The sequence below is a fragment of the Phoca vitulina genome, unplaced genomic scaffold, assembly GCF_004348235.1.
Source record: "Phoca vitulina isolate PV1807 unplaced genomic scaffold, GSC_HSeal_1.0 scaffold4, whole genome shotgun sequence".
Lineage (NCBI taxonomy): Eukaryota > Metazoa > Chordata > Mammalia > Carnivora > Phocidae > Phoca > Phoca vitulina.
Window position 1 is genome coordinate 46944350 of NW_022589707.1, and position 14439 is coordinate 46958788.

The window sequence follows — 14439 nt, forward strand, 5'->3', positions numbered from 1 at the left end:
GAAAAATTATGATATACCATTATTAGGAAAGATTCCAGAGCAAATGAATTGGTAGGCAAACCACTGTTGTCATCCAGGAAGACTGCCTTTACAGGGACAACTATAGTTAATGAAGTCAGTATGAATCTACAATCACCTGTGCTGCATCTGAAGTGTCTCCTCATATGCTTGCTCAAAGGCTTTTTCTCTTGTTAATGACACTATAGTCCGAATATTTTCCACAGCTTCAGTTGCTATCTTATAAAATAGGACAATAAAATAAAGAAATGAAATTAGTCATGGATAAACTCTGGTTGTGATTTCCAGTCATTTATACTGGGGGCATATTCAGTGTATCATTAAGTCAATAAATTTTCCTGACAAGTTTTCTTAGCTTCTTTTTTTCTTTCCCAAAAACAAGATAGGAAAATAACATTTTAGGATAATAGGCTCAAGAAAAATTTATTTTGAAAAGATTTAGTCCACTGATCTAAATTCAGTCCCCTTGGAGTCTTCACTGAATTTCTATAAAACTGGTTCCAGGGGCGCCTGGGTGGCTCAGTCAGTTAAGTGGCTGCCTTCAGCTCAGATCATGATCCTAGGGTCCTGGGATCAAGCCCCACATCAGGCTCCCTGCTCAGCAGGGAGTCTGCTGCTCCGTCTGCCTCTGAACCTCCTCCCTGCTTGTGCTCTCTCTCTCTCTGTTTCAAATAAATAAATAAATAAATAAATAATTAAAAAAAAGATTTAAACTGGTTCCATAGGCAGAGAGATCAAACATAAGCATTATGTTCATATGTAATTATGCAAAGAAATCATGAGATAATTCAAGAAGACAGTAGACAGAATCAAATAATTGATTCTGGCACAAAAATGCAAATACCAACCAAAAAACCTCAGGAACACTGCAGTAAAGTAATATGGGTAAGGCTATTAAATGCTATATAAGTTATAGCCATTTCTCATTTTGATGTCTGCGAACTTAAAAAGGTATTTAATTTAAATATAATTAATGCCTTTCTTTCTTTTTTTCTTTCTCTCTTTCCTTCTTTCTTGCTTTCTTTTTTTCTTTTGGAGACAGAGAGACAGCACACATGAGCACAGGGCGGGGCAAAGGGAGAGGGAGAGAGAATCCTCAAGCAGACTCCCTGCTGAGTGCAGAGCCTAACTTGGGACTCAATCTCAGGACCCTAAGATCATGACCTGAGCTGAAATCAAGAGTTGGCCACTTAACCGACTGAGCCACCCAGATGCCCCAATTCTTTTCCATATTTCTATAATTTTTGAAAAGAAGGAATAATCACATGAGAACCAAAATGGAGGAAACTTTTGGCTTAGAATAACTTGTTGGACATGAGAACACATGTTGACTTGAAAGAGAAACTTCCTGCTTTCGCATTCTATTTCCATAATGGCAGAGTAGACTGTGGGACAGAGGAAGACCTAGGTGGTCACCCAGTGTTATTTAAAGAATAACTGGATTATAGGAGAGAACCAGATTTCTGGATGGTGGGCAGGACACAGGGGTTCTGCTCTCAATTTTGACTTTGAGTTGTTCTAAATTCTCATTAATTTCAGAATAAGTTCAAAGTAACCTTCATTTGTAACATATACTGTAGTATGCAAGAAAAATGGATAAAAATGCTGAAGGCTTGAGGGAAAAAATGAGCAAAAAAATCTTTGTGATCATTTTTCACAATGGAGAAAGGAGTAATATCATTATAGAATCCTAGAAAATAATCTTCTTGGGATGCCTGGGTGGCTCAGTTGGTTAAGTGACTGCCTTCAACGCGGGTCATGATCCCAGGGTCCTAGGATCGAGCCCTGCATCGGGCTCCCTGCTCACCGGGGAGCCTGCTTCTCCCTCTGCCTGCTGCTCCCCCTGCTTGTGCTCTGTATCACTCTGGCAAATAAAATTAAATCTTAAGGAAAAAAAAACAACCCACTTCTTTAAAAAATAAAAGAAAGGAAATAGTCTTCTGTAAAAAAACAAAAAACTAATACAGCTATTTTAAGCCTGAAAAGTAAAACATTTGATGCTTTGTCCAAATCTACACATGCAACTGAAGAAGGACCAATATGTTTTATTGGTTCCTATTCTAAGTTTTGGTGTTTGGTAAAAAGATTAAAAACTACTGAGAAAGACACAGACTGTTTGTTTATTAGAGTTATTGATTGTATAGTCTGGGGTTATTCAAATAATCCAAAAAGGAAAAATTGAAGGACACATATACAATTAAAGCTCATGATATAAAAATTAAGAGGAGTAAAATATAATTAATTAGGGCCCCTATAATTTGGAGGTTGTGATAATTTACACCACAGGAGGGCCAAACAACTTTTCACTGTCTCTGAGGCAAAATATGCTAAAATAGTTCAGTCTGTACTGCCCAAGCAGACATTCCAAGGGTCCTTATCTAGTCCAAGGAAGGTGGAAATGTCCAAGGGTCACACAAACCAGATTTCAATGAGTCATGTGCTTGGCATCCCAATTCATGAATATTCATGCTACTTATAATGTGCCAACTGTTATTGTCACTGTGATATAGACCATAACTGGTATGAAAATCATTTTCAGATTCAGAGGGTGTTCACCCAAGTGATAAAAGTCTTTGAAACTATATAATAAGAGGAGTAGCTTAAAGACCTGTGTATGGATGACTTAGAGAAGACTTGGCATTTACATGATGCAGTTTCCTAAAGGCTGCGATGAGAAACAGGCTTTGGACCTCTACTGAGATGAAAGCCAAGAAGGGTAGAAGGCCACCAACAAATAGACAAACAAACACCACAACCAAAAACTGCCTACCATCCAAAGGCTATTCAAGGGTAGGCAGCCTGAGAAAGTAATGCACTGCTTGCCACTGGGGAGAAAGGATTGGAAAAAGATGGACACTTGACAGGGATGTTGTGCAAGGGATTTCTTCTTTGGGTAAGTGGTTGGATCAAATGACATTTCTTTCAATTCTTAGATGTTATGAAACTACAACACTAATGTCACCTAAACTTCCATTACAATGATTATTTTTATAAATATGATTGTTCCTGAGAAGCATTTTCCCAGTAATTAAAATGTTGTTCATTTTGATCAGTGTAAAGATGGTCCTTGTTTCTAAAACTTTATTTTAGTCACTATCAGTAACAGCAAATTGCCTTATATTCAGTATCTTGTATTTCCTCTACATTTTGAGAAATAAAATAACTAAAATTGTTTAAGAAAATTTAATTATTCAACAATCAGAGAATGTAGAATCATGATGTTAGCCATTTCCCTCATGATATGGTAATATGGCTGGCATTACTGTGTGTCTTTCAGACACTATTCTAAGTGTCTTGCATATAATAATGCTAAGTGTTTTGTGTAATACTTAGAAAAATCTGCAAGTGGTATTATTATTATTCCCATCTTACAGAGGAAGAAATTGAAGTCCAGAAAGGTTGACATAACTTGCTCATATCACACATTTGTTAGTGATGGAGTCTGAAATCTAATTTAGCCAATTTGACTCTAGAGCCTACACTCTAAATCACAAATCCTATTACTATAGCATATCTACACCCCATCCTAAACTAGTCTGATGCATTTCAATACATATACACCACTTTATAGATAACCTAAGAAAGGAAGTTAGCATCTGTAAAAATGGGAACTCTCATTGTTTTTCTCTTAAAATGTTATGATGGTAACAATCTTTATTTTACCTTCCCAGCATGCTTAAGTTCCTGCTTATCCTTGTTGGCAAATCCAGTCATAGCTGTGGTTTCAATCATTCCTGTCAGAGCAAGTACTGGAGCAATACTCAGAATCAAGAGTGTCATCTCCCATCCATATATGAAGGAAATGATAATTGACAGTCCCATGTTAGTTGCATTTTGTGTTAAGACACCAACCCTTGAACCTGTTGCCTATAATAAGACAGATTTTGGGGAAAAAAAGTCAATTAATTTTAAATTTACAAGAATTCCTATTATAGTTTCTTACAAAACAAGGCAGGCTTTCTTTTATAGGATTTATACTTACATTTTTACCTTGAACTTGTACTTAGAAATTAAATAATACCCATACTTTAAAAACTGTCCTCTACTAAGGAGTCATTATGCTTTGTCTACCTTATTTATTTTTTAAAAGATTATTTATTTGACAGAGAGAGAAAGAGAGAGCACACAAGCAGGGGGAGCGGCACAGGGAGAAGCAAGCTCCCTGCTGAGCAGGGAGCCCAATGCGATACGGGGCTGGATCCCAAGACTCTGGGATCATGACCTTAGTCGAAGGCAGACGCTTAATGGACTGAGCCACCCAGGCGCCCTGCTTTGTCTATCTATGTTGGATGTTGTCCTTTGACATGTCCTTATCATTCTCTGAATATGTCCTTACTTTCTGACACAAAAAGAGTCTGCAGGCTCTACCCCTGGAATCTATCATTTCTCTAAGGAGTCCTGGTTCCTTTTGGTGGATAATGTTATTTAGAAATCCAATATATGGTGTTAGTTGTGCTCATTATTAATAGCACATCAGTGGACAGAACTGGGGAGTGTGTGTGTGTGTGTGTGCGCGCGTGCGCGTGTGTATGTGTATAGATGCAGGCACAAACTGAAATCTGTATTTCTCTATTTATATGAATCATGAATTCACATCGATACCTCCAATTACAATCCAGCACCATGAAGTTATTTTCAATTTTCTTCCTTCTTATATTTGTTATCCCCTTCTGCAACAGTGAGAAACTTCATTCCCATTTTCTTTAATTGATTTATGTGATCAAACTCTCTGTATGTAACCAATCTGATATCACGGCCCCTGCTTCTCTCCGGCATGGATACACTTCTCCCTCTGCTCTGGCTTGGCTTTCCCACATGAGGCTGCCAGCACACATGGATGAGCAACTCACCATATGTGGGCTCCAAAACCCAACAGTCCCCTTTCTTCTACACTGATAGAGGGGCTGGCACTCTTAGTCACTATACCGTAGTAGTGAATTGAATGATTGATACTATTCATTAAGGTATATACTTTGGATATCGTATCTTGTATTCCATTTTCTGCATTTTATTTGGTTTCACTGAGCAGAGGTTTAAAGGAGCATTATCAAGATATATTGAAAAGGAGTTGGAAACATCATGGTATAAGGTAACTTAAAAGAAATTCTGAAAAGAATCCCAAATAAGTAGAAATATCTTTATAACTATTTTATGAGAACTATATATCTTATGAATCAACTTTCAGTGGGACACATAAGTAATAAACTGAAATGTTGAATTCCTTTAGTGCTCAGATGAAAAAACGAGACTCCGTTTACCTAGAAAAATAGCTATAATCAACAACAATATCAATTCACATTTTAAAAGATTTGTTATGATCCTGAAAATATGACCATTGGAAAAGGTTTAGATAATGTTAAAATTTACATCCTTCCAGACAAATACACATACACAGTCAGGTTAGGATTATTGTGTATAGGTAGCTTTGTATCCTGCTTTTATCCCTCTACATTATACTGCAAGCTTTTAACCTGGGTGATTAAATAGTCTTCAGAAAATATTTAGGGGGCGCCTGTGTGGCTCAGTCGTTAAGCGTCTGCCTTCGGCTCAGGTCATGGTCCCAGAGTCCTGGGATCGAGCCTGATGTCGGCGGGAAGCCTGCTTCTCCCTCTCGCACTCCCCCTGCTTGTGTTCCCTCTCTCGCTGTGTCTCTGTCAAATAAATAAATAAAATCTTAAAAAAAAATTTAGATTGCTTCCAACTTTTCACTATTAAAAATAAAGATGTAATGAGCATTTCTGTGCAAAATCTTCATGCTCATCTTTTATTTCCTAATGTTAAATACCTAGACTAGAGTTATATGTTAAAGGGTATATACTGTTACATTCTTGATAGATATTATCAAATTGCTTCTCTAGAAGATTATATCACATTTCACTAAAGTACCCTCAAATTAGTATCATCATTAAAAAAGCAACAATAGGGCACTTAGGTGGCTCAGTCCGTTAAACGTCTGCCTTTGACAAAGGTCATAATCCTGGGGTCCTGGGATCAAATCCTGCATATCAGGCTCCCTGCTCAGCAGGGAGTCTGCTTCTCCCTTTACCCTTCCCCCCCCCGCTTGTGATCTCTCTCACACACATTCTCTCTCTCAAATAAATAAGTAAAATAAAAAAAAATAATAACAACAACAAAAAGCCCTGTGTCCCCCAAGGCTCTGCCTTTTTCCTAAAATATTTTTCTGGCTTCAGCTTCAAGATTCATTCGGTAATCTGCTATTTCCCTATTTCTCACTAAAAGAAAATTCCAAAAAAGTAAAAACAAGTAATAAGAGCAAACACCAAACAAACCATTAAATAATGAAAACTAAGACAGACAGGTAAACTATTTTAAGCATCTTAGGGTATTATACACTAATTCTAAGACCTGTGAGGCTGAAATAGGACTGTCATTTGCTACTTAATGCTGACTTACACTCTGACTCTTGAGATTTGAAGGATGATGCTGGAGAAACATGATATTGTATGTTATGGGATGAATTGTGTCTTTAACCCCAAATTCATATGTTGTGGTCCTGACTGCCGGTTCCTCAGAATGTCACTATATTTGGAAATGAGGTCTTTAAGGAGGTAATTAAGTTAAAATGAGGTCTCGAATGTGAGCCCTACTCCAATGTAAGTTATGGAAATTTGAATGGAGACATGTGCTCATGCATGGGAAAGACCATATGAGGACACAGCTAGAATACAGCTGTCTATAAGTCAAGCACAGAGGACCCCAAATGAAACCAATCCTGCTGACACCTTGATCTTGGGCTTCAAACAATCAGAACTGCGAGGAAATAAATTACTGTTGTATAAGCCACCCAGTCTGTGGTACTTTATAATGGCAGCCCTAGCAAATGAATATACTTACTTATTCCTCTCCTCCCACCCCCTGCCTTTTGGTGATGGTGGTAGGATAAGAAGAATCTAAATATATTTTTCCTGTTCCAGGAAGAATTAACAGAAAATAATAGACATCTGGCTTTGAAAAATACAACAAGAACTAAAGGAAAACAGAAAATAGCCTTAAAGACCTAGAGGAGAGTGTACCTCTGGAAAGAATTTAGGATTAGAATCACAGGAATTTTTTTTTAAGATTTTATTTATTTATTTGACAGAGAGAGAGAGAGAGAGAGCACAAGCAGGGGGAGTGGCAGGCAAAGGGAGAAGCAGGCTCCCTACTGAGTAAGGAGCCCAATGTAGGGCTTGATCCCAGGACCCTGGGATCATTACCTGAGCCGAAGGCTTAACCGACTGAGCCACCCAGATGCCTTGGAATCACAGGAAATTTAAACTTCCTTAGATTCTTTGGCAACATGCACGAAGATACAAGTTTTTCTTGGAAATTAAGAGCAGAAAGTCATGATTAAATAATTATTTAGATAACAATTTATGGATTATTACTATGTCTATGGCAATTTGCTAAATGCAGATAATACAACTTTTTTTTTAAAAAGATTTTATTTATTTTATAGAGAGAGAGCGGGAGGGGGATGCGGTGGAGTGAGAGGGAGAGAGTATCAAGCAGACTCCCTGCTGAGCAGGGAGCCCAATGCTGGGCTCAGTTTCACAACCCTGAGATCACGACCTGAGCTGAAACCAAAAGTTGGCTGCTTAACAAACTGTGCCACCTGAGCACCCTGAGAATACAAATTTCATAAGACAATTATAGTGTACAAAGAGGAATGGTTAGTATAAGAAAAAAAAGGGAAGAAAACTCAGAATGCAATTGTAGAAATAAAATAAAATTCCATATGATAAGATTTCTGCTTCTGGGATAACAAGAAATGGATTTATCCTGTCATATGAAACAAGGGCAGAGATGGGAAACAAACAAGGTGAGCCCAATGACTGCTCCAGTTTGGCCTTTGAAAGAGCGTCCAGGCTGGAGTGTAGGGTGAGCAAACTGAGACAGAGCCCAACAGACTCCCTAAATTAAGTAGACAAAACTGAGAATCTGGGCCAGCTAAGGAACCTAGAGTTCACAGCACAGAACACCAGAGAAGAGAGAGGCACACAGAAAGAGAAATCTGGATATCTGCAGAGGGTCCTCTTTGAATATCAGCTGAGAGTCTTGTGTGAGGGCTGGGAATAGTGCTCAGTTACACCTGCCAGACTGGAAAACCTCATGCCCTCATGCCCTCAGGGCATTGGGTAGAGTATATAAGGGTCTTTCCTCAGTAGTAGGCTCTAATCCTGCCTAACAAACCTTAAAATTAAGACGCAAAGGATTGAACTGTTCCCAGGTAACTTAACTGAATCCCAGAACAAAACAAGAACATTTATAGAAATACAAAAATATCCAGCACCCAAAAATGTTATATTCTCAATGTGTGACATCTAGTCAAAATTTATTAGATATATAAAAAAGCAAAACAGGACCCATGATGGCATAAAAATCAATCAATTGAAACTGACCCAGAACTGACACAAATGTTAGACTTAGTAGGTAATGACAATAAAAGTTATCACTGGATAACATATATTCAAAAAGTTAAGAGATAAGGAACATATAAAGAAGACCCACATCAAAATTTTACAAATGCAAATTTAAGTGTCCATAAAGTTTTACTGGAGCATAGTCATGCCCCTTTTTTTACCTATTGTGAGTGGCTGTCTTAGAATTATAATGATAGAGTTGAGTAGTTGCTAGAGTAACCATATGTGCTACTGTCCTCACTTTGTACTGCTTCTCAGTGTGCTACAAATCTGTGATGCAATTATAATTTGACAGCATGTTTAGTGCCACATGAATTGCTGTACTATGACATTTTATCTTAGTTTTAAAAATTACCATTTATATCCATCATCTAAAAATAAGAAAGGAAGAGAAAAGTAGACCTTGAATGTCCTGCTTTTAAGGCATAGTGGACTGTGGATTACTTTTTCTGATCAGATGCCATGGTGTTGTGTTTATTATGACACTCTATAGTACTACCAAATATACAAAATATGTCAACATTTCCAGACTAAGCACTCATCACAATATTCTTAATTTACAGGAAAGCAACATTCAGAAGACTCAGAAAATTTAAAATGGAATATCTCATTTTAGTAGAATTTCTTCATAAAACTAAAAAGTGAAGATGAAGCTGAAACCAAAGTAAGTTTCTGAGTGGCTCATTCATTAGCTAAGCAAAGAAAATCATTTACGAAGAGTGAGTTAACTAAATCATTTGTTTAACTGCAGCAGTGGAAGAAATGTGTTCAGCTACCATAAACCTGTATCAGACGATTAGCCCTTAGGTGAGAACAGTTGCTCAAAAAGTTGACAACACTGCAGCATCACCAATAGTTAATCAAAAACCAGGTATATTTTTTTGAATAGTTTTCCCTGGCTCTTGATGGATTGACATATGTTACTGATACTGCTCAGTTGCTGGTTTTTGAGGAGCCAATGCTGAGTCTGAAGTGACTAAAAAATTTGCTGCTCTAAATGGTTTATGTGGATCAACTATAGGTGATAATATTTTCTAAGAAGTTAAATGAAAAGGAAGTCAGTATAACCTGAAGCGGAATCTGCTAAGATATATTACAACTAATGGTGATAAAAATATTTGTGGAGTAGAAAAAAAGGCTTACTTGGACAAATCTACAAAGTTTGTGAAAATGTAAGATGTTTAGAGCCTTGGTCTATTCCCTGTATTACTTATCAACAAGTATTTTGTGGAAAATAATTTATCACACATTATTGGACCAGTATGGTCAATGATGAAGTTCATTTGGTCTTACAGACTTAACCATCTTTATTTCTATTTCTGTCAAAATTGGAAGCTGAATATCTTGACTTGTCTTACCACACAACAGTTTGAGGGTTTAGTAGTGATAGTTTCACTGCAATATTCTGAGTTCAGGGCTGAGACTAAAATTTTCCTTTACAAAAAGAATCAGCTTTAACCACTATCACTCCGGATATTAGCTTTTGCTTAGACTTGATAATGTTTCTTTTTTTTTTTTTTTTTTTTTAAGATTTTATTCATTTATTTGACAGAGAGAGACAGAGTGAGAGAGGGAACACAAGCAGGGGGAGGGGAGAGGGAGAAGCAGGCTCCCCGCAGAGCAGGGAGCCCGATGCGGGGCTCGATCCCAGGACACTGGGATCATGACCTGAGCCGAAGGCAGACGCTTAACGACTGAGCCACCCATGTGCCCCTTGATAATGTTTCTTAATGAATTAAAATGGTAAGGCAAAACAGCAATTATATGCCAACCTTATACTGTGGTAGAGTCATTTTGATGATGACTAACATTGTTTGAATCACAAGTAATATCAAACTGTTTTATACACTTCCCATGTCAAAAAGTTCAATCAGGAAATGAGGTCACCCCTGTCCAAGTAATGATATCCTAGCTCTGGCTAGAATCCAATCAATTTATCTGGCTCTTGGAATTAAATGAAATTTTTATGATTTCTTGGGACAATATAATTATAGTTCTGATGAGAAGAATTCTTGGAACCAACATTGTATCTGTCAGTGGTATATATCAAGTGCACATTATGGCAAGAATAACACACTTTCTTGTGGACAAAAATGAGGTATCACTTCTGGGTGATGAAAAGGGGTTGCTAGAATATACAGAAATAATACTTTATAGTTTTGTGGAACCTAGTTTTCCAAAGAATCTAAAATGGCTTTGTACCCTTAATAACACTATATATTACATAGAAAATAGTCTGTTGACAGATGTATGGCAATAAGCCATTACTTTGGGCTCAAATAATATCAGTTAAATTGGTTGTATTCAATCAAGTATTTCAGGAATCATGTTGTTCTATGACTTTATTTCACTAACATGTTTTTCTCATGACTCTCAAAGTACCACAGTTTCTAAAAACGGCTAAGGGTGTATATATTTTTTGGCCATTAGTAAAGGTTTCAAAGTTTCAAAGTAATTTTTAGGTTTCAAAGTAATATTTATTATTATTAGGGAGCTATTTTATGAACATTTACATTTGATAAAATAAAATTTCACTGAAATTGCATGATGAAGAAATTGAGATGGAATATGTCTTAAGTTGAAAAGATAGGAAATATGACCCCAAATTATTATTTCTTAATTCATCTCTAGTGTGTTTTTGTGAGAAAATAAATAGTGGACAAACAGGATTTGTAAATAATTCTTCCTTCAGTAGAAAGAGCATTCATTCAAGTTAGATATGAATCTGCCTTTATATTGCAAAGCAAGGGTTTATGTGAATTACATGCCAGTAGACATAGTCTCACTTTTGGAAAACTTCTTTGCTTGTCTTGCTTTTGAAATTCGACAGCTTTAAAATCTCCCATCAGTATTTCAACCATTTAATTTTTAGCTATTACTTTTCATTCAATGAAAATGATCTGACTTGCCCAGAAATTATTATGAGACCAACAATTACAAATTGCAACAAGAAACTTTCCAGTGATCAAGTGGTATTAGCCAGATGCTTGTAAGTAATCAGGCTGACAAATATTTTCATTAATTTTTCTCAATGACAGACAACATTATTTGTTAAAAACAACTAATAAATGGGGGCGCCTGGGTGGCTCAGTTGGTTAAGCGACTGCCTTCGGCTCAGGTCATGATCCTGGAGTCCCGGGATCGAGTCCCGCATCGGGCTCCCTGCTGTCAGCAGGGAGTCTGCTTCTCCCTCTGACCCTCCCCCCTCATGCTCTCTCTCTCTATCTCATTCTCTCTCTCAAATAAATAAATAAAATCTTTAAAAAAAAAAAAAAAAAACAACTAATAAATGTAAGGAGAGTAATGTTGGTCTTTCAGTTCTAATTTGTTTTTTTGGCTGAAGTAAATACTTGATAAAAGAGAAGATGTCATACATGTCTAACATAGCTGCTAGTAGGAATGCCTATTTCACTGGAATTTTAAAAAATTTGAATGATAGGTAGTAAGAGAAAAAAATTTCTTTACAGCATGGTAAAGAAAAAAGTACATCAAAAACTTATGATGTATTATATGCTGGCTAACTGAACATAAAAAAAAAGTAGCAAATTTTATGGAATGGGGATTCAACTGGAATTATAGGGATATTTTTCCCTAAGGGAGTGAACCCTGTCATTCCTAAACACAGAAATTGTCATTCAGATAATTCTATTGTGCTATGGAAGATTAATGCTATGCTCATTACTTGACTGTTAAGTGAAATTTTATCCATCATTTTTTCCCACTTATGCCAGTAAAATTGATCTTCTCAGCCCTATTTTAAAATTTAAATTCTGTCTAATAAATTTAGAACCTTGCCTTCCAAATAATGAAAAGGAGTTCCAGGAAGAAATGAAGATGATGCCACTTTTCCCCTTGAGCTTCTTCTACATCATAAAATTAGTTTTGCAAGCCATTATGGCTGCTTGTGGATATTCACAAATGTAACCAACTTGTTCTATTTTGTGGTAAGACAAATCTATCCTTGGAAGGAAAAACTACACTTTCTTCTTTTATTAAAACTTCTAAATTATGTGTATGTTTTCATTTGGCTACGTTTTCTTGTCTTACTATTCAATTCTTAGCTCTTTAACTCATTCTTGGTATCTTCTTTAGTCCTTTGGTTATCCTCTTATATGTGCTAAATCTTTTTTCCCCCTTTATTATTATTTTTTATGTGACTATATATTTGACATATAAGGTTACATTAATTTCAGGTATACATTGTAGTGATTCAATAATATCTTTTTTTCTTGTTGTTAAAAATATCCAGAACTGAAAGACTTCCTTATATCTTTCATTGAGAGCTCCCAGTTAGCTCTGAGACTTACCTGGTCTCCTTAAGGATGAGGGTCATCTTAGTATAGCTTACAAATATGTACAGATATGTGTATGTGCACACATACACACTACATACATACATCATTTAAGAATAAAAGCAAAAAAAAAAAAACAACCCCCAAGAAAGCAATATACATACTCCTTGGATTTGTGCTATATCTATGGCTAATATTGTTGTCAAGGCTCCCGTGCTGTTTTCCTTATCATCAAACCAGGAAATATCCTAGAGAAAAAGGAGAATTAACATGTGGTTATGAAAAACAAAACAAAACAAAACAAAACAAAGAAACATATGGTTATCAAAAAGATTCTTTTCTGACTTGTGATTCTGTTGTAATAAGTCAGAAGGCATTTACTTGCCCCCTCACTCACAGGTATTTAGTTCTTATAAATACTATGGATCAAATGACTTTTGTTTCTTACTTCACAAAGATTCATACTTAGATACAAAATGAAGAACGTAAGCCCAATAGCTTGGAACCATCACCAATGCTACAATATTGTACAATAATCAACATCAAAAATGGTCATTTTGAACCACCAAGGAAGTTGTAATTTTACTCCACAAGTAATTTGTGAAGAGCAGACTATTAAAAAAGTTAATGCACAAAATAATTTAGAAATATTTCCAAACAAAAACAAATACTGCTAAAATGTCTGTATTATCCAAAGCAATCTATACATTTAATGCAATCTCTATCAAAATACCACCAACATTTTTCATAGACCAGGAACAAACAATTCTAAAATTTGTATGGAACCACAAAAGACCCCAAATAGCCAAAGCAACCTTGAAAAATAAAAGCAAAGCTGGAGGCATCACAATTCCGGGCTTAAAGCTGTATTACAAGACAATATGGTACTGGCATCAAGACAATATAGTACTGGCACAGAAAGAGACACATAGATCAGTGGGACAGAATAGAAAATCCAGAAATGGACCCGCAACCATATGGTCAACTAATGATCTTCAACAAAGCAGAAAAGAATATCCAATGGAAAGAAGTTTCTTCAACAAATGGTGTTGGAAAAAATGGACAGTGACATGCAGAAGAATGAAATTGAAACACTTTCTTACTCCATATACAAAAATAAATTCAAAATGGATGAAAGGCCTAAATGTGAGACAGGAAAGCATCAAAATCTTAGAGAAGAACACAGGCAACAACCTCTTTGACATTGATTGTAGCAATTTCTTACTAGACACTTCTCTGGAGACAAGGAAAACAAAAGCAAAAATGAATGATTGGGACTTCAGCTTCTGCACAGAGAAGGAAACAATCAACAAATCTAAAAGACAACCTATGGAATGGGAGAAGATATTTGCAAATGACATATCTGATAAAGGGTTAGTATCCAAAATCTATCATGAATTTATCAAACTCAACACCCCGAAAATAAATAATGCAGTCAAGAAATGGGCAGAAGACACTAACAGACATTTTTTCCAAAGAAGACATACAGATGGCTAACAGACACATGAAAAGATGCTCAACATCACTCATTATCAGGGAAATACAAATCAAAACCACAATAAGATACCACCTCACACCTGTCGGAATGGCTAAAATAACAACAAAGGAGACAGCAGATGCTGGCGAGGATGTGGAGAAAGGGGAACCCTCTTACATTGTTGGTGGGAATGCCACTGTGGAAAACATTATGGAGGTTCCTCAAAAAG

General features: G+C 36.3%; 1 protein-coding gene across 1 annotated transcript in view; it reads right to left on the reverse strand.

The window, feature by feature from the left end:
* ABCB5 (ATP binding cassette subfamily B member 5) overlaps window positions 1-14439 on the reverse strand; it is a 119635-nt gene that overhangs the window by 24789 nt on the left and 80407 nt on the right. The window contains exons 19-21 of the mRNA XM_032401225.1: window positions 12898-12981; window positions 3682-3885; window positions 137-237 (exon numbers count right to left, since the gene is read on the reverse strand). Of these exons, the coding sequence (XP_032257116.1) occupies window positions 137-237; window positions 3682-3885; window positions 12898-12981 (389 nt within the window). The remainder of the gene's footprint in view (window positions 1-136; window positions 238-3681; window positions 3886-12897; window positions 12982-14439) is intronic.